Genomic DNA, 24,736 nt, shown 5'->3' on the forward strand with positions numbered 1-24,736 from the left:
TAGAAACTTTATTATTGAGAATTATTTTGAGAAGACATTCTAATCTCTAGAAACAGGTGTCCGTTTGCTCTTAGTGTTGTGTAAGCCCATCATAGTAAAATAGATTTAGAATTATAATCCCCATAGAGGTTCTTATTTCCCCATATAATGAAAAGAAAAATTGGGGGGGTGAGTTTTTTTTAATCATTTTCTGTCTTTCATCACATATAAACCACTTTGTGCATTGGGGTTTACAAAGAAATATTTTTAGAAAATCATCTTCATACCACATAAACTGAAGTAGTTATGTTTATTCCAGTTTTTGAAATAAGACATTTCAGCCAGTTTCCCAATGAATGTTTTTCTTATTTGAATAATAAGTCCAGATCATTGAATTTTTTTTATTCCCTTTGGTACATGATGAGTTTCTTATGATTAAAATATTCTATGAAAATAAAGTTATTTATGTTAATTTTATGAGTGACTATTTAATAAATATCTCCTCACTGTTAAGAATGGTATTAAGTGCTAGAGACAAACAGAACACAGTTTATATTCTCACCTTGCTGACTACTGTCTATTTTTATTTTGTGAAAAGAGCCTTTACAGAGCCGAGTGTTCCTGTTCGCCACCTCATGTTATTTTCCTAAGACAGCACATGCAGATAACTTTTGGAACTATGGCTTAATTACAGAGAACTGTTTAAAGCAAATAAAATGATATATAATTTATTCACCTGAGAAATTCAGGGCAAAGCTGATCCTGCTGAGGTATCAAAGTCTAGCTGAAAATATGTTAGTACTGTGTTCCAAAACAGAATCCCATGTTACCCAGACTTCCCTCCTGCATCTTACCCTTAATTTGCAGTTGTGCAAAATAACAGCTGTCTCATAGTAGCCATTTGAACTGAGGTACGATGTAAAACACTTATATTTTAGTCTATAATTATTTACAGCATACACTGCGGGAAGTTCCCAAACTGTAAGAAGTCGGTGCGGTAAATCTCCATAATCCTCTCATTCTTCACCTTCTTTAGTTGTTTAGAGCACCGGTAAGAAATGATGTTTAAATTCTTTTCAGGAATTTTTTTCCCTAATATTCATTTGATGGTATTTTGTATCTAGTTTTTATTTTTTACCATTTGTGAAATGTGAGCTTTTTCCTTTTCTTTTCTTTTCTTTTTTTTTTTTTTCCATTCTTACCCCAGAGCACAGCAGGCTTTACTAAAGATGTTATACTTATGCAGATTTGGAGGAGTCTTGAATTTACTCATATCATTTGTACTATATTATCTTCTCTCTCTCTCTCTATGTATATATCTATACACATAGATTCTGTGAAGTGCCATTTGTACTGCTGTTCAAACTCATCAAGCACTGTGGCTTCAGGAAGGCTCTCTGCAGGTCTGATGTTCAAGCCGGTGGAGATTTCCCTTAGAGACTGAGTGATCCCTCAGTTGAGACAGAGGCACAGAGCAAGCCAGAAGTGTGGGGAAATGCCAGTGCCTTCTTGAAGAGCTGGGGAAGGTCTGAGATTCTTGCACTGTTCTACAAGCTCCTTGCAGGCTGACAGGATAGGCTGCTATTGTTTTGCAGATGATGGCAGAAACTTCTGTTTTAGAGACAGAGACATTCAGTGCATCTGGCACAGCAAACACTGTGAACTTTGGGTTTGCGTGAGTTCTTCCTGCACACCAGCTCCTTAGGATGCTGAGGACTGAGCCAGGTGGGCGGCGCTAAGGCAGAGGATTCATATCACAACCGGGGCCCTGAGATTTGGGAACGTTTTTGTAACTTACTGCAAGGGAGCCTGCCCTAACTTTGATCCGGAGAGAGATGTTGTTATACTGGTCAGCGAACAAATGGGCCCTCTGCCCTGTCTGCATAGACTGTCCTCTATGTAGTGTCCTTGAAAAGGTAGTCTAGGACAAAGGACATCAGTACTCCTGCTCACAAAGTGTGCTCGCAAGAGACCCTTGGAGAACAGTCTCCCAATAGTCCTGAGCAATGAATACGCTCATGGTTTAAACAATTCTTAGAACTTTTTTGTCCTGTCTACTAATTCTGCTTTACTTGAGTTTACCTTGGAGTCTGTCTTTTTATATCATCTTTATCATAGTCAGTGTTGATGATTAACAGTCCAGCTAAAATAAAAATAACTAGGAGTACTGAGGAGAGGAGGAACAGCTCATCGCATAGGAGGTCCTCTTTCATACCAGTGTACTATATGGCAGGCAATATCGGCCTTTTACGACATTCTAGGAAACATGTCAAATAATAATAGCCTGACCTGGAATTTCCTTTTAAAGAAGATGGTCTGTGGGGAAAAAAAAAAGAAAAAAAAGTAGTAAGGACCAACTATTCAGACAGGGCTAATAACTACTGAGAACAGATTAAGTCTTTCTATAGTGAAATATTGTGGTTAGGACTGGATGTTTAAGATGATTGAATGATCTGATGAACTACAGGCTTGGATCTTTCTTTGCCAGGTAATTACCTGCAGGAAGATGACTCTTTTGAAATGAATTTTGTGTTAACTGCTCATATGATTGAGGTTCTTAATGCTGAAGATTATTTAGTCACCCCTCCTTCAATTTGATCAACTAGGAAACCGAGGCCTAGGAAGTCTGGGAGAGTTGCCCGAAGTTACACAAGAGAGAGGAGAAGAACTAACATCTCATGTCTCCCTGTAGGGCATTTGTTTACTCAAAAGATATACATTATGTTAAAGTCAAAATATGAGAGGGGAGAGAGAGAGCAGAGAGAAAGAGAGAGACTGATCTTAACAGGAATTATAATCCTTACGTAGAAAAAACTCAACTTGTCACTGTAAATACCAACCCAAATTAGTACTGTATTTGGAAACTGGCCAGAATGTTTGAAGATACATTTCAGTTTATGACTAGAGCTTGGCCTTGGTGTGGAAAAATATTAATTGCCATTCAAAATCACTTTAAAAAGATGAATATCTGAGATGCAAATACAGGATCGCCTTAAGCACAAAAAACAAACAATTAAACCAATTATAATTTACCAGTGAAACTTCCAAGTGTTGAGAAATTGGCCTCGGTTCATGTATGGTGAAAGTCAGAGAATGTCAGAGTGGTTTAACTATTTTCATCTGTACTAAGAGGCTTGGCCATATTGAGCTGGAGGGGGTCTCAGAGGGCATCTGCTGGGATGATTTTTCTCCCCTTTGAGGGGCCAAGAGTCTTGGAACTCTGAGGACAGAGGGATCACTGAGAATGAAGACTTTTACTCTTATTTCTAATACAACCTCTATACTTTTGCCACATCTTGGCTTCTGTTACTTACAAAACAAACTCAAAAGCCAATATAATATTTTTTATCTTGAAAGGAGTTTGGGCATATGCATTTATTAAAACTAAGTTAAGATGCACTTAATGTTTGTGTTTTATTATATTTGTGTTTTATGGGAAAAACTGAACAATCAGTGGACTCAATTATAGCACGCTAAAATATTAGGGATGTTAAACTTTTGTTTAACTGTTGTTGTTGTTGTTGATGTTGACTTTAACATAACGTGCTGATGTCTGTGATTGATTTGGAAGTACACCCTAACTGAGGTAGATTGATGGCTGGAAGCACAATGAAGCAAGGATACTAACATGTTAATGGTAAAATGTAGATGGAGGACTTAAGGGTGTTTATTAAATGACTCTTTCAACTTTGTGCCATGTTTGAAATTTTCCTTAATTATTTGGGGGAAAACTCACCAATATATATAGTTCAACCCTCTCATTTTTCTAAGTGAAGAAAAGTGAGGCTCAGGGAGAATAAGGTTAGTCATTGGCAGAACAGGAGCTAGAACCAAAAGATCTTTAAAGAACTGGTTCTGCTTGTTTTTACATTCAAATTTGAGCATTTGCCCAAGACTTCTTCACATAAAATGTCAGAAAGGTCATGAGTATTCTCAAAGATGAAAAAAGGCCTTCTACAAGATGATTGAAACTCCTACTTTTAGAAGGATTGATGACTCTTCTTTTCTTCATGTATTTTTTGTGAAAGCAATTTTTGGGCTTCTTGTTCAATACACTAGAATTGACTGTGGGCTTATATATTCTGTGGTATTTCTGGGCCAACTTTCCACTCTGTTTTTCATTCATATATAAATAAATGCATATGGTATTTCTTGATCAGTGTGTTTCTGTGAAAGTATGGAAATGAAATTAACATTTGTAGAAAAGGTCCATGAACTTTACATAGATTCTTCAAAAGCCTTTTCTGGGGGGGAAAAAAAAAAGTTGGCTTTGCTTCTCATATTTGACTAGTATAAATCAAAATGAAGGACTACCTAAAAATGACCTCTCCTTTATTCGAATACTCTGCTAGAACGTTTAGAGGGTCAGAATCTCTGGAGTCAAGGTTGGCTTAGATTTAAATTCTAGTGGTGATATTTCTAAGTGTGCAAACCTGAAGAAGTTACTCAAATTCTCTGATCTTTCTTCCTTAAATATAAAATGGGGATAATGATCGTACCCTACAAATTGTGGTATTTAGTAATATCAGCTCTAACAACTTTTATTAGTGGTAACCTCAGAAAATGCTGGTGAATGACTGGTGTATTTACAACATTTCATATTTATACTTTGTTTAATTCATTTTGCTTTTTATTTATAGCTGATATTTACTTTCACAGGGGATTATGCTTCTGAGTATTTATAGGATTTACATCTTCACTTCCTGTCAATAATGCATACACACTGTAATTCTTATAGTTGTTTGCACAAAAGTATGAGTCATCCATAAAGCACATTTAGGTTAAGATTAGGTTTATTTCATAACTGTTGTCCTTTAAAAGATTTTTTTTCTCTCCTAGGTTTTAGTGTTGATTACTGCTTTTCAGTTTCCTCTTAGATTTCCAAAATGTTAGAATTGTAGATGAGTACAACTCAAAAATAAAAAATGTAGAATTCTTAAAAAGTGAGACATCAAAATTTTAGTTTTCTAAAATACTTAAAAAATAAACTTAAAAAATTGCAATGTAAAGATGCTAATTTTTCATAGCAAGTGAATAAAGATACTGAGTTAATTGTAGATGTAATTTTAGACTAATGAAAATATTAGCTAGAGAGTTGTTGGGTAGTTATATTTTATCCACCCCACCATATATATATGTGTGTGTGTGTGTGTGTGTGGGTGTGTATTGTGTGAGTGACAAAATAAGCTATGGTACAGAATCATAAAATTTTGTGGGCTGGGAGGAAGCTTCTGGATCATCTGGAATTCTAGATTTTTAATTTTTATTTCAGGAAGTTTTTAAAGAATACTTATGTTTTGTTATATTCCAATTATATTAAATTAGAATCTCTGTGAATTGGGACTATTTAGTTCTACTTTTCAAAAGCACCCCTTGTGATTAATGTCAGAGTCATCATCTGGAGTGTGTGTGTGTGTGTGTGTGTGTGTGTGTTGCTTTTGCCAACATTTACAAAGGACACAAGAGAATGGATCTAGATCTTGGTGAGGTCATGGAGCTATTTACCTTCAGAACTGAAACAGAATCTTGGTTTCCTCTTAAACCAGTGTTTTTTCTAGTCTCCTGCACAGCTTTCTTTTGGCTACTCCAGAGTGTGTTATTTTTAGAGTTTGTGTCATCTCCAAAACCCTTGGAATAGATGTCTCATGTGTAGTCAGGTCTTATTTTGGGGGATGAGACTTAGGGATATCATACATTTGTGTTTCCTAAAACACTGGGGAATGAGTGAAGATGTTGGAATAGAGTCTAAATACCTGCACTGGACTGGGCAGGCTGTTCCATAGAGTTCTCTTTGGCCAGGATAAAGTATAGTGCCATTTCTAGTTGGTCTGAGTTTAATGCAGTATATAGTAATGAATTTATATTGTACTTTATTCAGTAATAATGGAATATATGTTTATTAGATTAGTCATGGGATATATATTAAATTATTTCAAAGATGGTAGAATAAATAAAACATATTCTATAATGAAAACTCATTTAAAATAATTTTACCTATATTATGATATACTTATGATTTTGTTATTTATAAACAACAATATAATTCATATGCATTCTATAATTAATTGACTTTCTGTGTGTTCCAGAATTTTTTGAAATATGGAGGTGTAATTTCATTAGACTAAAGCTAATTTCTCATGGCAATACGGAAAAATGTGTTGATAACCCTTTTATGATATATTCTTTGAATAAATACAGCTCATTCTAGGTTTTCATCACCATTTCTTGCTGTGGTGGGATAATGTTGTAGTCTCAAATGGCATGTGGCCAAACATGGATGCAGTGTTAGTGCCTCTTGAAGGCCTTGTTTAAAACACTCACTCTGGGATACTACTGTGCTTCTTTACTTCCAGACTGACCACTGCTCTAAGCAGTGTTGGGGCAATGCCTGGGCTGCCCGAGCCCTTGAAGTTCAAGAAGAAGCACCTGGACTTCTCATGATGGGAGGTCAGAGTCAATGTAAGTGACTTCCTAATTTGGGGGGCTAAATCCCTTCAGTGATTTACGTCTGTATGAAGTCAGCCATATAAACGATTATTTTCAGTGTGTGTTTTATGTCATCATCATACCCCCAAATATTGCCACTGACTTAAAATAAAATTATGAAAGTGTTCCTCAAATAAATTCTTATGCATCTGTGGTGAAAAGCATAGTTTAAAGATGTGATGCATTCATTCCCCCCACACACACACTTAGGATTGCCCACTGATATTTTCAATTCCTTGAAAATATTACTTTGAGGAAACTGGAGTTACTTGGAAAACATGCATCAATTATAGTTTAGGGAAAACTTAGAGAGTCTAATTGAAAATTTTCTTGGACTTTAAAGCTGAGCATAAATAGACTCATAAATGCTTAAGTGGGCAAATCTACAAATATGTCTTTGACAATAGTTTTAATTTTGCTATAGTTTGAACATTGTTGGACCTTTTTGTTCAGTACAGATTTATTTCTTTTCAAAGATATTACTTCATGAATTCCCAACCATGTAGGAATTCCCAAGGTAACAACTAAGTAAGATGTAGCAGAATATACTTGGTATATGTACAAATAGGTAATAAAAATAGTAGAAATAATGTGCATTTGTGATAAATTGCAGGGATTGAGTTTTTCCTTTAGGGAAAATTAATGAAGTTATGATGCTTATGTTAAGATGAAATTTCCATCATGAACAAAGAGAAGAAATTATTGTATACATTAAGTTTAATTCTCATCAAGTCCTGAGGATCTAAATCTCTTTTCAAATAGATTTTCTGTTTATAAGTTATAAAATAATGGTATTTAAAGATCATGTACAGTTGAACTCTTGAGCTCTTGTTCAAGTTTTATAAATATATACACACACATATATATGATTATATATATAGTTATATATGTATAGTTATATAGTCTTATATATATGTATATAAAATTATAATACTTCATTATATAGAAGGGAAAGCAAGGTTCTACAGTAAGTAAAGATTCAAGTTAGTTTCTATTTTTCTATATAATGGCTTGCATCTAACTCTGATAAACAACTTTGAATTCATATCACATAAATTAATGTTTAATGTATCGCTATTTCCTTAATTAAAACCATCCTATAACATGTTAAAATAACAAATACTGAAAAGAACATGGTATATAGAACAAAAAATCATACATACATTTTAGATTCCCATTCCCCAGTTTACTAGAGTGTCGTTTAAGTTCTGCGAGTGCCTACCCTTCTAGGTTGTTGTGAAGATGAAATGAGATGACACATGTAAAATTATTTTGTTCACTTTAAGAGGCTGTAAAAGATTTGTTGATCTTTTGGGTGCAAGACTTAGAACAAAATGCTTTAAATATGGGTATTTTATCCAGCGACCTTAAGGAAGATTTTCTTCTTTATATAACTTCTATTTAAAGATAAAAGAGCAAGTAGCAAAGTAAGTAAGATATAGAGTAGGCTGAAATTCGCGGAATAACACAAAAATATTTACAAAAAGCAACTTTAGTTCCGTGGCATATCCTGGATCAGACTGTCTTCATGGGCCCTCCTACCTCTCCCTCCTCTACCCTTTCTCTAACTTCCCCGCTCCTCTTTCTCTCTCTCTGCATTCTCTTCTTCCCTCTCCCCTATTTTGCAAGGATGGTGGGACTTTCCTGATTGTCTCTTGACCTTATGTTTTGTACCCTGTAGACCTTCTTCTTTATCAATATTATGTCACTTAGAGATCCTGGCAGGTTTTGTAAAAAGTTTTTTTTGACATCTTTCCCTTGATGTTTTGTAGTAAGGGGAAGCTCTAAGCTGCTGGACCAGAAGAAGGAGAGCATTCTTTGGTCCCCAGTGAGTAATAAAGATACAGGTAGCATTGACAGGTGTGTCTAGCCACACTTTGGCTGAGGCTCTTCTGTGATTTGAAACTCTTTAGCTGTATCAATACCATTCAAAATTATAAAAAAAAAAAAAAACCCAAAACAAACAGAAAACCACTTTTCTAAAAACCACACCACATGTTTAGAATGAAAACTCAGGGAAGAACAGAAACAGAAAAATAATGCATTAAAAAGGAAAAGTAAGCAGAGTTTGAGAAGCACATAGAAATCTGAATTGTGTAAACAGGATAACAGCCAAAGTTGAATTTTTTGGTTCGGAGGTGGAAAGAAGGTTCTTGGAGGAAAGAGAAAGACAAAGAGCAATCCTGGTAAGATGGGTTCTTTTTATCAGGATTGCTGCTGCTTGTCAGGGCTGATTTCAGAATAGTTGACTGGAGCCCAGGGAAAAAACACACACCAGTTGACCTGGGCCAAGCGCACTGGGAAGGGAGGAAAAGGCCAAAAATGAATGGGTAACAGGAGGTAAAGGACTTATTTATCTTGGCATTCGTAATTTAAACATCTTAAATCAAGAGGAGTATCTGTTTTGAAACTATATAAACTTATTAGAATCAAATACTTGTTGTGATTCTTTGTTACTAGTTGTTTGTTTTTTGAAACCTGTAGTTGAAAGAGTAGCTTAGAAAGCTGAATATTTGCGTGAATATTGTTTACCATTCAGTAATTACCCTAAGGCAGAAAATTGGCGTTGCTTTTTCTCCCTTGTTCCCTTCATTTCTTTATTATAGTCATCTTTTGCCTTCCCTGCCTTTCTTCCCATGTCTCTTCTTGCTCTCCTTCCTTGTTCTCTGTTCTCTGTCCCAAGATTTTAGAATGATTTCTGTAGACGTACACGCCCTAACTTGACCATGGACACCTCAGAAGTATTTTTCTCAAACATAACAATCATAAGGAATATCAGCTTAAAGGGGATTCATGTGCCATGTTGAATTTTTAAATTTTCCCTGTTGCTTAGACACTGGTGCTGGTAAAGACATGAAAGTTAAAAAACAGGGCATTACTTCAATAATTTGGATTATTTGTTAGCATTGATTTAGGATTTTCAGAATTATATGTGTAAAAATTAGGATTTTTGGAAAATGATCTTTAGACAGAGCCTACTCCTCTGAGGGTTAGGATTTGGTAGCCAGCACAAGATTCTGGAAGGTCAGCCTCTGGTCACTTGAGACTTTTTTCTTTGCCTGGTGTTCCACATTGTAGTGTTCTGCAAGCTGCTGTAGCGTACCTGTCTCTCAGGTAGGGATGCCATTAACTAGCCTGTACTTGTCTTTGATAAATTACAAGAACTTGCCCCCTCTGAGCTCAAGAATCCTAGTAATGCACTTTTCCTTTCAGGTGTGGCTTGGCACTGACGCTGGGCTGGGTTTAGGCCCCAATTTGCCACCCAGGATCTGTTGCAAATGTATAAATAGTAGAATCAGATGCAGTAGCCCTGCTTCCAAGCCACAGGGCAATGGGAAAAATGGGAAGTTTTCCCTAAAATATTATCAGATCCCCCAAATACAAATACAAATACAAATACTCTTTGTCAATAATCAGAAGTTGCTGACTTTTAGAATTAGCAGATTATCACCATTTTATGTATCAGATTTCAAAGTTTAGTAAGTAAAGTACTTATTTTAAGTAAAGTATAGTTATGATCTTAATTATTGGAAAAGTGAATTTGAAATATCAGAATTGTTTCTATGCTATTTAATGAAGCTTTGGGGTAGGAAAATAATAGAATTTTCAAATGAAACTTAAATTTAAATGAGAAATTAGATTTTGAATACTATCATAGTTCAAAGGGTGGGTGGCAGTAATGACAACTTTTGCCAGTCTTGTAGCATCCCAGATGCTCAGATACCTTAGGAGCCTGTGAATTGCAGTAGAAGTAAAATTTCATGTGTGAGTGTGTGTGTGTGTAGTTCCATCTACCATCTATACTTTTTAAACAGAGGAATTCAGGTTTTAAGGCATTACTGAGGAGATAGTGAGGAGGATGGAAGTTTCTGGCTAAAAATTTCATACTTAAAACTGTGATATTCCTCTGAAGTGCATTTAAAAATATGGGCAACTAGACAAAACCCCTCAAGAAATCAAATTTGGATATCCAAATCAAGTTTGATTTGGATATCATGTGATTGGCCATTTGCAATTGGCTGTAGTTCTTACATGAAGGGGACAGTAAGACCAGAGGGGTATGTAAGATGGGGTGGGAAATGGGAGACTACTGTGTCTCGGGAAGCAGAAGCAGAGTGGTGAAACTTTAGTATCTTTTGGATCCAATTTGCACAGTGTGGTGTTGAAATCACCTGAGTCTCTGGAATCCCTGCTCTTGCCCTTGACATCGTAGCTGGCAATAGCACCATATGTTGTCTTCATGGATTTTTAAGCTGGAGTGGACTGTTGCCATCCAGTGGGGCCCGGTCAAGGCCACGAGCTGGAGGCCAGGCTCCAAGAACTCCCAGCCGGACATCTGTGTTGCTGACTGTTGTTTCATTAACTTTGCAATAATGGAACCTCACGGTTTATACAATGGAACAAGTACGCTTTGGATTCTACTTATTAAGTCACGATAAGGCTTTATTGGACTAGATGAATGGAGTAGACTAGGTAGGTTTACACTCTTTTTTTTTTTTAATAAAAAACAAAAAGTAATAGCTTTGTCCATTGACTATTCACGCTTAATATTTCAGTTTTGAAATGCGAATTTGTTGTTATACTACTTAGTTAGAAAATAGAACAGAACTCTAAATTTCAAACAAACAAACAAAAAAACCCACAAGTACATTAAAATCTCAATTAGGGCGTAGAGGAGGGCATGGCTTTGGGAAGATAGATACTAAAAATCAAGTCAAGGATATTTGCTTCCTCTCTCACTAATTTTTTTCCTTAGACTATATTGTGTAGAAATATTGAATTTTTGATTCTTATGTTTGATACCAAGGGGGGACTTCAAATCAAGTTTAAGGTAAAACTAAAGTAAGAATCATTATGGTTATCTCTAGGACATGTTAAGGGTGTTCAATTCTTTTTTAGAACTAGAAGTTTTAGATAGGCCGGCTGGCCAGCCTTCCTTCCTTCCTTCTTTTCTTCCTTTCTCTCTTTCTTTTTTTCTTCTCTCTCTCTTTCTTTCTTTTTCTGCTCTAGTTGTTGTATTAACAGCTATAGACCAAGTGACAACATCATTGTTTTTAATAAAATGGATTGATAAAAATGGAAGGAGATTAAGTATTTCAGGTTCTGGCTTCGGTGCTAATATGGGAATATTGGTTTGAAGCCAGTATACTAAACATGCTAATTTACTGGTACTGTGCTTGAAGTCAGGTAAAGATTACCTCCTCTGAGATTGGTCATCAGGGGTAGTCGTTAGTCTCAACCTGGAGCAATTTTGCCCCCTGGGGACATTTGACAATGTCTAGAAGCATTTTTGGTTGTCACAATTGGGGAGGTGATCTGTTACTGGCATGTACGTGAGTAAAGGTCGGGGATGCTGCTAAACATCCCACAAAGCACAGGAAAGTCCCAGACAACAAAGGATTATACAGTTCAAAATGTCAGTAGTGCTGAGGTTGAGAAACCCTGATCTACGTGTATTTATAATTTGGCTTCTTCCTTATATCTTTTCTTTTTCAGTTTCCTTCTTACTTTCTTTTTTTAAGACTTTATTTATTTGAGAGAGAGAGAATGAGAGAGAACGCCTGAGAGGAGGCAGGGTCAGAAGGAGGGACTCGATCCCAAGACTCCAGGATCATGACATTAGCCGAAGGCAATTTCTTAACCAACTGAGCCACCCATGTGCCCCTCTTCTCCTCTTTCTTAAATAGGTATGTGTAGCTTGGTGAGGGTAAGAGTAAGTGGCACTCACTACTTTGTGCTAATGGAATCTTTCAAGTCATTTCTCAAGGCGTGGTATTGTACAGAGGGAAAAGGGAGTCAGGAGATCTGTTGGGTAGCTGTGACTTGACCATGTTGCTTAAACTCTTTCATTTCTTTGTTTCTCAAATCAGAACTGAACAGGATCTAAGGTTTCTCCTAGTCCAACAAAGTTGAAACAGTTTGGCTAAACAATTTATTCAACCTGACATGAGCACCTCCTCTGTGTCAAATAACATACTAGAGTCTATGAGTGAAATGGTACAGAAGACCAGAGGCTGTGGTTCTGATTTCTAAATGCCTGTGATTTAACTGGGGAGACAGACATGTAAACAGATGTGACCATGCACCATGGTGAGCCTTGTAAGAAAAGTGTGATCGAAGTTCTAAAGAACAGGGAGTGACAGCTGCTGCTGGAGGTAAAGAGAGTTGGGTACAATCTCCTCAGAAGGAAAGTAGAACTTGATTGACTATTGGAAGGATAGAGGAGGGATTTCCCTGAAGGGGAGGAAGGGCATTCCAGGCAAAAGAGATGGCATAAGTAAAGGCTTAGAATTATGACAATCCTGGAATATGTTGAGAAGTTTCAGGAAGGCTGGAACATGATCACTGCATAAAATTAGTCTTCTTGTATTGCCTTAAAATACTTAAACCTTCCAAAAGAATCATGAAGCTGCAAAAAGTAAACATCCCTGCTTCACTCTGGACGTTACACCTTAGCCATTCATTCATTTCCAGTGGGTGCATCCCAAGTGCAACCAGCCTCCATTCCAGTCCAACCTGAGGATTCCCTCAGGCTCCCAGCTCTCCTATTTGTCTTAACTTGTGCCTCCCCTGCTGCTTTTTTGCTAACGTCGTGGCTCATGGTGCCGAAAAGTCAGGAACAACAAATCCAATTTAAAAAAAAAAGTGCCTGATATTTTCCACCATCAAATAACCTTGAGGTAATTTTGAATTTTAATAACCTCCCTGCGGCCATGAACTTGGGTAATTAAAATTGCTGATTTAGTTCACAAATGCAGGTGCACCGAATAGAGTGCCATCCCGCTCAGCCATCCTAAACAAATAGAGAACATGATGGCAGAAGTAGTGTGAAGACTTCTGGCACAGATTGGCAATAGGCAGTGCCAGTTTTTGGCTTTGGGTAACCAAATGCTGCTCAGCATTGCCTAGCAAGCGGCTCTCTCCTTGGCTTCAGCCACCATCACACCTGATTTTCTTTTGTGTCCGTGGAAATCAGTATCTTCCTTTAGATGATGTCATAAAAGGACACACAGAGTATTGTGGGAAATTCATCTTTCTATCATCTGTAAAGAAGTAGAAAGAATTTGTGTGAGTTTTCCCTCAGCAAGTCTGACTTGTCTCAGGAGAAGTGAGTTTAAATGGAATAACTCCTTCGGTTGCTTTCCTTTGGAAATATCCTGATATAAAAAGAAGTTAGGTAGTAGATATTACAGTGACTGGATGAGAGTTCAGGGGATCTGTCCCCCAAGCAGTAGACTCTCTGACACTTCATTTCTCAATTTCTGAACTTCTTCTAGAAGTAAATCTAGTAATACCTGCTGTTCATTGCTCAGGACTTAGGAAGTAGTCTTATAGTATTTGAGAAGTAAAAGTTTATATAATACAAGTAAGTATTTTTCCAACCTTGATGGCAGTTAGTTCCCTGTTTATATGATTAAATTCTAAGTAGTTGGATTTTTGGCAACCCCTCCCCCCTACCCCAAGTAGAATGTAAAATTCATGATTAACTATTCATTATGAATTTGTCAAAACATCACTTAATCTAATAAATATCTCAGTAAAGAGCTGACTTGGCTGGAGTTGATTAGTGGAGCTTTGCTAATTTAGCCACTGAATTAAGCCAATACTTTTTAATCTGGATTGAGCTAAGGGGGATTGTTCAGAAATCAAGGCCAGGGGCATTTTCCCAGAAATCACAGGAGTTCAGTTGTCTTTATCATGTTGGTAAGAGGAGTAGAAGGTACAAATTAATCTGTTCTAAGGCAACATGTCCCCCTTTGAGATGTATAGACCCCAGCGATAATAGCAAAGGAACTATTATGAAGATTTAATGGATGAATGATCAGTAAGTGTGATATGTGAGAATTTAAAATATTTTGAGTTCTTAAAGACTGTTCATCATGCAGTCGGTGCATATTTTTTTTAAATCATCAATTAGACTTTGTTTTCCCTATGGATAATTATTTATTGCATGCTTTTGAGCTAGAATAGTTTTGCTGCAACAGTCACATTCATTTACATGCAGTTTGTGGCTGCTTTTGTATTACAATGGCAGAGTTAAATAGTTGCAACAGAGAATTTATGGCCCACCAAGGCAAAATAAAATATTTGCTACCTTAAAGTTTGCTGACCCTTGCTTTAAAGAAATGATTTTTTGTAAACACAAACTAATTTCTGCGATTTAGGTAAATTCTCTCAGGGTCATTATTCACCTAGGTAAATGAAATTCTTTTCTTTTGAAGAAGTGGAACCCCAAATACTTTCTTTGCATCTTATTTGCTTTCTAATACTTGAGAAATTCTTTAAAAATGCAGGTGTTGAAAGAATATATAAAAGGAAATATGTCTTTCAGCTTTGTAGGCACTCCAGAAAACACATATGCATATAGTAATAAGGGGCTGTGAAGTGATCTTGAATAGCATGTCACCAGCTATATTTGGGAAATGAATAAATAATCATAACAATAGTAAATGTTTATGTTTGCCGAATGCGATCTTGTGCTGAATGTAAAATAAGAAGGTGCTTATTCTGTGTTAGACATTGTTCTAAGTACTCATAATTTTTTCAACAACTCTTTGAAGTAGGATAATTATTATTCTTATTTTATAGATGACATTTTTTAGTTGTGAATACATTTAAAGACTTTAGCTTGTAAGAAAGGCAACTAATAAAATGCCATGTGTAATTTATTGCATGGATTTGTTGATACAAATGAATAGTTATGTTTCATGACATTGAAAGCCAAGTCACTGTCGTCCATGACTAATGTATTAAGAATGGCAGAGAACTGTTTTAATAACTTAGGAAAGTTATCTTGAGTCATAATTTGGTAGTTTTCAGTTCTGAGCTCAGTTTAATTTTTAAGCTTCTTCTCAGCTTTGTTTTTTACCCAGGTTTCTGTTGAGTTCATTTTTCTCTTCCTTTAAAGTTAGTGCATTCAAGTGTGCCCGTACTGGAGACTGCAAGGTCTAGCCTTATATTCTGCTCGGGGTTGTTCTCCATTCAGCAGTTCATTCTGAGGAATCTTTGTGAGATTCTTCACAAAGAGAAAGTGGCTTGAGGCAAAGTCAAGATTTTTTTTGCAGGTGGTGGATAATTGAGAAGCAGAGGGTATAGTCCCCTGTATGGCATTTAGGAGGAAAGTGGAAGCTCTTCTAATTCTCAATAACAATGTGAGAGGAGTGACTGATAGAGTTTGACTGTAAGTGGACTCACTGGCTGGGATTTACCTTTGTGGGAAAAGCCGGGGTTGGGGGGGGCATATTGTGGAGGAGGCAGTGAGATCCTTAGGGTTCAGTATTCCACATCACTTATCTCCACCTACTCTGCAACTAATCTTGGGCAAGCACTAAGGTTACAGTGAAGAGAGGTGAGAAGTAAAAGCAAAGAAGCCACCAGAGATATTTGAGATCAGTAGTTTCCCTCTTAGTCCACACTCATGTGAATCTCCCCTCCCAACCCTTACCTCCTTTTCTTAAAGCATTGCTATTTCAGCTCTTCCACATGTCAACATAGGCTTGTGAGTCTGAAATTGTTATTTAACCTGTTTCTTGTATCACCGTCTCTTCCAGATTTTTTCTTTATACTGGGACTTTCTCAGTTAATACTTTCTGTGGGTAGAAAGTGAGTATCCTCATCAGAAAGTACTCCCCATCCCTGATTCGCATCATCTTTATAAAGTTCTGTCTGTGTAACAACAGTTCTGTCTGTTCCATCTGTATCTATCTGTTTACATGGGAACAATAGGGCAGGTTAATAAATAGGGATGACTTAAAAACTTTTCACAATGGGGATGCTTGTCAGGATTTGCAGTAACCTCACCTATCTTGGAAGACAGAACTCGGACATGAGGTGAGAAATGGAGGCTGAGGACTGAGAGTGGGAAGGTGGTACTGTGTTTAGTTGGACATTCTGGCATCCACAATTCAGATGTCTCGCTGTCCTTTAGAATTCATGTGTAATCTGTTGTTGTTAAAGGACTTTAGGACAATCTGTTGTTATTAAAGGACTTGTCAGGAAAAAATATACTTTTTAATAGAGACTGAGAGCACGCATGAACAGGGAGGGCTACAGGGAAAGGGAGACGGAGATTCTGAAGCAGGCTCTGCACTCAGCGCCGAGCCCAGTGTGGGGCTGGATTTCGACGACCCTGAGATCATGACCTGAGCTGAAATCAAGAGGAGGATGGATGTTTTATTCAACAGAGCCACCCAGGCGCTCCTTGTAAGAAGAATATTTTAAAACATATATAATTTAATAATCATTTAGCCATTATGTATATGCTTATATAAATTAATTATAAATATGTAATACTTAAAACATTATGAATACATTAACAGTACCTTCAAATATATTAAAATTAGTAGTGTGTTATGTTCCCGTGAGCGTGAAAAAAAGCCTTCCTTCCGTTTTGTAATGATTTGAAAATTTAAATTTGCTTTGAGACAAGCTTTTCTGCACTGTGGAAAAAACCTGTGACATTGAACTGTCTGATGTATGGCAGAGAGCTGTGAAAGCTACAGCTCAAGTGTTGATCAGATAAAATCCTATGCTTATCAGCTGTCCTGTAGGACACCTAGGGTACCTGGTACATTTACGGCTTCTGATTAGAATGCTAAAGCTGCTTTAAGTATATGATGTTGGGTCCCCAATGTTAGGTCCCCCAAAAATGGGTCCATGGTCAAAGGAGCAAGACTGATGCAAAGCAAAGGTCAAGCAAAGCTTTATTTCATGCCAAGCATCAAGAATCAAACCCACCGTCAAACAGTACAATTGGTCGGTGCCGCCCCTTACAGAGAGGACTACCCCTCCCTGCTTTCCAGACTAACTTTTATAGAGCAAAGGCCACGTGGTTGGGCCTGGCCACACACAGGTGGCTAATTGAATTACAGTTCACCCCATAGTAGCTGTGGAAACTAGCCTATCACCTTGGTAGCTAAGAGACAGTACATGCCCCCACTGATTGAATGTCTCCACCTGACCTGACCCACCCTTGTATTTAGGCTGTTACCTGGGACTGGTTTCCCGGACTTGCTTTTAAGTAAGTTCCCCTGGGGTGGGCAGGGTCAATTTAAGCTTTACTGTATAACAACAAAATGGCTGTTCAACCGAGGTGGGGGGCTGCTCTGGCTAAATAGGCCCTTACATATGAAATTTCTCAAATAGGTTCATATGGTACCGCATGTGCCCAGCCCCCACCCCCAAACTCCCAAACCAAAACCTGAAAACCAACCGGAAATCAAACCCTAGCTTTTCTCTTTCCTGTGTCTTGTTCTTCAAGCTTCCTTTGCATGCTGGTGGTGCTGTTGATGGAGGGTGGTGGGTACCTAAGGCACCAAGTAGTTACCTTAATTTCATGTTGCATAATTGTTCAGTAAGTTCACTTCTCTGTCTGATCAGTTTTTCCTCACAGACTCCCTGAGATGTTCTCTGGGTGTACAGGGGCCGGGAGGGAGGGCCGGCTTGTGACATGGCCCTCTCAAGGGAGAGGAAGTCTCAGATCTGAGTGTTTCAGGGTTCTCGCTGGTCTTTGCTTGGGGGTGAAAATTCTGGGCTTGTGTCCATTGCTGTTTCCTTGGCTGGTGTTCCCTGTGGAAATCAGGGACGATGAAGCTATGGTCCTACTGATGCAACCATGGTTGAAAATCCCAACGATGGCAGTCCATCTGTCTTGGCAGTCTGTCCTTCCTCTTTTAATTTCAGGATCACTTTGACTGCTGTAACTCCCTTGAAAATATTATCCAGCACAATCGACTACTTTTGTATCCTGCACAGGGCATGAAGAAGTGTCCTGAATGCCTTCCTTGACCCGCGAGGGTTGTGGGGGGCTTGGGAGAGCTAACTGGCGTTTTATTCCGAGTAGGTCCACTCCACTGGCACCCGCTCCTTTTCTACAGCCCTCAGTCTTCAGCTTTTCTTTCAGCATGCCTGAGCGGCTCCTCTCCCTGTGCTATTTCCACACTCTTGATGCCTGATTCCCCGCTGCTCCTCTTTATCCTTTAAATTTCCATGAGCTCCTTTTATTTCTCCTTTGTGTTTTGATGGAAATTCCCCTAGGTCATATCCACCTCCTTCTCAGGGTGGCATCCATCCTCACTCTTTCAGTGCAGAATGCCTGCTGGGAGACAGTCTTTATCAGAGAGGAAATAATTTTTAAAACACTGTGGTGTTTTCAGAAAATCATTTCTGTAACCTCCGGGATGTGACTTCCACTGTGTGTTAGTCCTGGCGACTAGACTTTATAGGATGGAGCGCCGGTGTCAGGTAATGATTCAGATGTCTTTTAAAACGTACAGAAGTGGAGCTCTTAAGTCAGACACAAAGAGCTCACATCCAGCTTTAAGAGAACGACCCAGGGAGCTAAAGGCAGTGAGGAAGAAGTTCACTCGAAAAGAAAAAGCAAAGATGAAGGAGCAGGTTTTCTCCTTGCTCTATATCACATTTTTGACCATTGGTTGATCTCATTCCAGCAGACTCTGGGATCACCTCTAGCCAGTCTCCTGGTGGCCTCATCCCCTTGTTAGTGCTTTCTGGAATCTAGTACATTTTAATGTGTTTATCACAATGGCTACAGTATCCCTTAATAAAAAGATAACTGTATTGTTACTGGTTCAAAATACATGGAAGCTGGAAGCTGGTAGTGGGAGATGGAATGAAACAGAATTCTGTTTTTCTTTTATTATGGAACAGTCAGTATTTTAGGCTTCAATATTTTGTTAAAGGGAAAATTATAAAAGGAATTTCTGTAATCAAACTAATAGGTGATATTTCCTGAGGGCCCAAACTGTTTCCGGCACTTTGCAAAAAAAATTTCCAGTGTTAAAAACAATAGTGTCAGTTGTTGCTCCCATTTTGCAGATGAGGAAACTGAAAATCAGAAAGGCTAAATCACAAAACTAAAAAGCTGTGGGATCGGGATTAAAATTTATGTCCAACTGACTCACGCCTTTTCACATTACTAAGCTTCAGTAAATAGATCATGTTAGAAATGCCTCTGTGATTGGGGTACCTTGGTGGCTCAGTCAGTTAGGTTTCTGCCTTTTGCTCAGGTTATGATCCTGGGGTCCTGGGATTGAGTCCAGCATCCGGCTCTCTGCTCAGCAAGGAGACTGCTTCTCCCCTCCCTGGTGCCTCTCCTCTGCTTATACACACATAATCTCTCCCCACCTCGCTCTCTCAAATAAATAATTAAAATCATTAAAAAAAAAAAAAAGGAAGAAATACCTCTGTGACCTCTGTGACAACAGATCTTGTGACAAGTAATGTTTCTTGCTAATCACCCTAGGAACACACTGAGAAAGTTTTGCTGGGAGAATCAGCGTTACTTGTCTGACATCAATCTCTTTTGATCTAGCAAAGTATAAATATAATGCAGTACTAACTTGATGCACCTAATCTGAGTTCAACCTTTTTAGGCCTTAATATTATAAAAGTAAAGCTCAAATGTGGGAAACTAGACAAAATGAATATTTAGCTTAGTGAATTATAAAGTGTATCCACCACCCAGGTCAAGAAGTAGAACATTGCCCCTGGCCCCAGAAACTGCTGTGTGCCCCACCCCTGTAAGAGGCCTCTCCCATTCTCCACGCGTAACCACTACCCTGATTTTTGTAATAAACACTTTTGTTTACGGCTTTATCAGCTATGAGTGCTTTCCTAGACACTATAGTTTAGTCTGGCCCATTAAAAAGTGTGATGTATCTTTGAAGTCTCTTCATCTGCAGGTTCCCCTTCAATCTCCTCCTTTCTCTTATAATCTCCCCGAGGGAGAACATGTACCCTTTAACTGCTATAGTTTACCATCGTCTGCATTTTACTGATGAGACTTGTGGTGCATTCAACCTGTTCTTCCACGTTCAGATTTCCCGCACTTAGCAATTGGATCCAGACGTATAATCAGACTCAAGTGAGAGCCCTCTGCTAGTGTGTTCTGTTTATCAGGAGGCACAGCATGTCTGGTTTGAACTTTTTATATTAGTAGCTGTTGACACTGAAGGCTTATAATAATTATTAATTCCTTCCTTGAGAGTTGCAAAATGATGATTCTTTTTCATGTATATAGCTTCATAAAGAAATATTTTTCCTCTTATTTTTCTTCTTTTATTTATTTATTTTTTAAAAATATTTTATTTATTTATTTGACAGAGAGAGAGAGAGATCACAAGTAGGCAGAGAGGCAGGCAGAGAGAGGGGGGGAAGCAGGCACCTTGCTGAGCAGAGAGCCTGATGCGGGGCTCGATCCCAGGACCCTGAGATCATGACCCGAGCTGAAGGCAGAGACTTAACCCACTGAGCCACCCAGGCGCCTCTCTTCTTTTATTTTTATACCCAGAGGTATAGTTCATATAGGAAAGGCAGGATAAATGTTTCTTTATTATACAATTACTTTTAGAATTTTGAAGGCAGTAATTTCATTGCTATCATCCTTTAAAAGTGACCAATTACTTTTAAAAAATCCATTATGAATTAATTTGAACATACTTGTTATGCTTCATTTTACCACAATTATATAAAATTAAGAATCCTTCATTATACTGTTTTGATTTTGTTTTTTTTGAAGGATAAAAAACATTTTATTTTTTTATTATTATTTTTTAAATTAATTAATTAATTTTAAAAATAAACAAATAACGTATTTTTATCCCCAGGGGTATAGGTCTGTGAATCGCCAGGTTTACACATTTCACAGCGCTCATCATAGATTGTGTTTTTTATATAGTTTTCTTAGTGGTTGCTTCTGGTTTTACAGTATAAATATGTGCCTTATCACTATCTACTGGTATGAGCATTTTACTCTGTTAAATGAAGCACAAAACCTTCCTTCCATTTAGGTACCTTTACCATTTCCATCTGTCAGTATCATTGTCTTAAATACTGTATGGTATCACCTATATGTGGAATCTAAAAAAGCCAATTTCCTCCAAAGAGAGGATAGCATGGTGGTTACCAGGGGCTGGGTGGCGTGGGGAAATGAGGAGATATTGGTCAAACAGGACAGCCTTCCAGTTTTTAGATGAGTATGTCGGGGGACCTAATGTATAGCAGAGTGATTATAGTTAATAATAATGTACGATATACTTGTAAGTTGCTAAGATAATGATCTTAAATGTTCTCACTACAAAAAGATATGGTAGTTATATGATCCTAGGGAGGTGTTAGCTAAGCCTATAGTAATAATCCTTTTACAGTATGTCAGTGTGTCAAATCAATACGTTATACATCTTAAAGAAAGACATGTTTATATGACTGTTGTACCTCCATGAAGCTGGGAAAAAATAAGTATCATTGTCTTGAGTATTAGATGGTGTTGTGATTTTTGTTTTAATCATCAAATATGATTTATAAGACTCATGAGGAGTAAACTCTACTGTATATACCTAATTTCCTGCTCCCTCTATTATTCTTACTCCCTTCTCCTGTTCGAAGATTCCTTCATCTATTTTTTTTAGTCATTGTTTCTTGGCCTGTTCACTGGAAAAACTAGGAAATAGATATATTTTTTAAGATAAATTGAATTATGAGTTCATTCAGATACTGCCAATTCAAATATTGGATCCCTGGGTTTTTACTTAATCTTTTTATTTCACTTTGGTTCTTAAGGACATGGAAGATGTTAGAATATTCCACAATTATTCCATCCCACATATCACACACAATATTGTTAGAAAAACAATACCAGGGCTATTTAATCAATTATGATTACTGAAAATAATAAAACAAATATGATATACTTACTAACCTTCATTTTTTTGGTCAGTTGATAGCTGCAACATACAATAATTTCTTCCTTCTAATCTTCATTTCTCTTTGTTCTATATTTATTTAATGCTTTACACAAGTTCTTCCATTGATGTTTCATCAGTCATTCTGGTTGTCTGAAGTTTGTTCTCTAGTAGATTGTGCAAGAAGGGGTAACAGTAGCCATATTCTCTGAGTTCGTTCATGTTGGTAACTGTGTCCTTTATATTGAAAGTTTTGTTGGGTAAAAATCTTTGTCTTATATTTTAATTTTTTGGGGAATCTTAATAATACTCTCTACTTCTTCCTGAAATAAGACACTCTCAAAGAAAATCATTTTCTTTCCTTAATATGTTATATAATCCTTTTGTCTAGATACCCACAGGATTTCTTTTTTTCTTTCAAGTCCAGAGTTTTACTAGATTATGTATTAGTGTTGCTAGTTATGCATGGATACTTTTATGTACACCATGTTCTCTTAATGTATAATTTCAAATATCTTTATTTTAGGATTTTTCTGAATTGTAATTTTTATTATTTGTTTTGTTTCCTTCATGGACTGGATATAAAATAATAAAGTGGATATAATTTCCTTTAATTATTTTGAAAGGATGACCTTAATATTCTTTAGCATCTAATATTATGTAAAAATTTAGAAGCTATTCTGATTCCTGTTAAATTGTGTATTTCTCCATTTTTTGACTCTTCTCATACCCAGTGTTCTAAAATTCTTAAGCATTTGTCTCAGTGTAAGTCTTTAGTCATTAGACAAGGCACTAGGTGAAACATTTTTATATAGAGAGTCTGGTTCTTCAGTTTGGGGAAGATTTCTTCTATTGTTTCTTTAATTTTCTCTCCTTTTCTTCATTTTCTCATTTTGCAATTCTTACCTGAATGTTTGGCCTCCTGGACTAACTTTCTAATTTTTTTCCTTTTGTTTTCCCATTTTTCATCTCTATGGGCTCTGTCCTAGGGATGTATTGACATATATTCACATATGAAATCCTATTTCCCAATGTGATGATTCTTAGAGGTGGGGCCTCTGGGAGGTATTTTGGTTATGAGGGTTGAGCCCTCATGAACAGGATTCGTGCCCTTATAAAGTAGACTAGAGAGCTCCTTTGCTCCTACCTCCTTGTGAGGACACAGTGGCAAGTAGTTGGCCTGCTTTGAGCTAGGAAATGGGTTTTCATCAGACATTGACTCTGCCCACATTGGTTTTAGACTTTTCAGCCTCTAGAACTGTGAGAAATAAGTGTCTGTTGTTTCTAAATCACTCAGTCTATGGTGTTCTGTTATAGCAACCAAAAAGGACCTAGACTCCATCTCTATGTCTTTTGGTTTTCAAACATAATTTACATGCACTAGAAGTTGCCCTTTTTAAGTTTACAATGTGATATGCTGACAAATGCATGGGGTCATTAAACTGCTACCACAGTATCTTCCGTTTCCCTGTGTTCCTTTGTAATCAAAGGATAAAAGTTCCTTTTCCCACCCTCATCTCGTGGCAACCACTACTCTGTTTTCTGGACCTAGACTTCTGCCTAAAACCTTTCTTCTTTTGTTCTACTATCTTGTAGGTTTCCACAACTTACAGATTTTTTTTTTTTTACATACACTCCTAATAAATATTTTAATTTAAGCCGTATTTAAGATTTTTCCTAACTTCTTATTTCATGGCATCTTGTTTTAAATAACATTTTATCTGTCTATGGATATTAATTATGGTTTCCTGGAAACTTTGTTTTATATTTCCTTTGAGTTTCCTTTTTTTCTTTATTTTGCTCTTCTTCCCTCCTCTCCCAAGTTGGATATGTTTCTTAGATGTCTGATAGTTCTTAACTATCCAATCATTAGAAATGCGAAGTACTAAGAAGCGAATTGGAAGTTCTGTGTGTTTGGGTGGGTCTTGCAGGATTTGGGTCTTCACTGTGGAGTAACTAGCTGAGTCATTCACTAGTAGCTCTAAAATTATCTGTAAATGTGTTTTTTTGTTGTTGTTGGTATTCTACCTTCAAAGAAAGAGCCCCCAGTGTCCTTCCAGGTAATATAAGCTCCTAATCTTAAAAATTTGAGGCAGGAAGAGGGGGCTGTGGATCTCACTGATGGCTGTGCAGAGTATCACTTAGCCATTCATTGTGTTTTGAATGTTACTTCTCATCATGGATTTATTCTGTGCTGAGTGTCCCCAAATACAGTTTTTGATTGGTTCAGGTTGTTCAAATCTGGTGTCTGATTGGCTCAGTTTGTTCAGCATCTATAAAACTTTTTTTTTTCTGGGTAGTTTGGCAGATCTGAATGGGATAGAGTCTGGGGACCCAACAATTTTTTAAACAGATTTTAAGATGACTAAGCTGTTTTTAACCCCTAGCCTCACCTCAGCCTTCCACTATACTTGGAGCTTTCCACACTTGAACTTTTCTAGGGTTCGACAAGTCAAATTGGATTATTTCCTTTTCATTATTTCTGTAAAGCTATCTCTCTTCTATTCTGCTAAGTCATTTACTCTCCCTTTATCTACTTACTATTTGGGTTACAGATATTTCTAAGTGTC

The 24,736-nt window shown here is 37.2% G+C and overlaps 1 protein-coding gene across 2 annotated transcripts in view; it reads left to right on the plus strand.

Annotated features, from left to right (window-relative positions):
• Nucleotides 1-24,736, plus strand: part of TLL1 (tolloid like 1) — a 212,914-nt gene that overhangs the window by 26,027 nt on the left and 162,151 nt on the right. The window contains exon 2 of one of the 2 annotated variants that reach the window (XM_059174750.1): nucleotides 6,333-6,438. The exons of the other annotated variant lie outside the window; for it this stretch is intronic. Coding sequence (XP_059030733.1) covers nucleotides 6,417-6,438 — 22 coding nt within the window. The 5' untranslated portion in view covers nucleotides 6,333-6,416. The remainder of the gene's footprint in view (nucleotides 1-6,332; nucleotides 6,439-24,736) is intronic. 2 annotated transcript variants of the gene reach the window in all.

Source organism: Mustela lutreola, chromosome 1, assembly GCF_030435805.1.
Source record: "Mustela lutreola isolate mMusLut2 chromosome 1, mMusLut2.pri, whole genome shotgun sequence".
Classification (NCBI taxonomy): Eukaryota; Metazoa; Chordata; class Mammalia; order Carnivora; family Mustelidae; genus Mustela; species Mustela lutreola.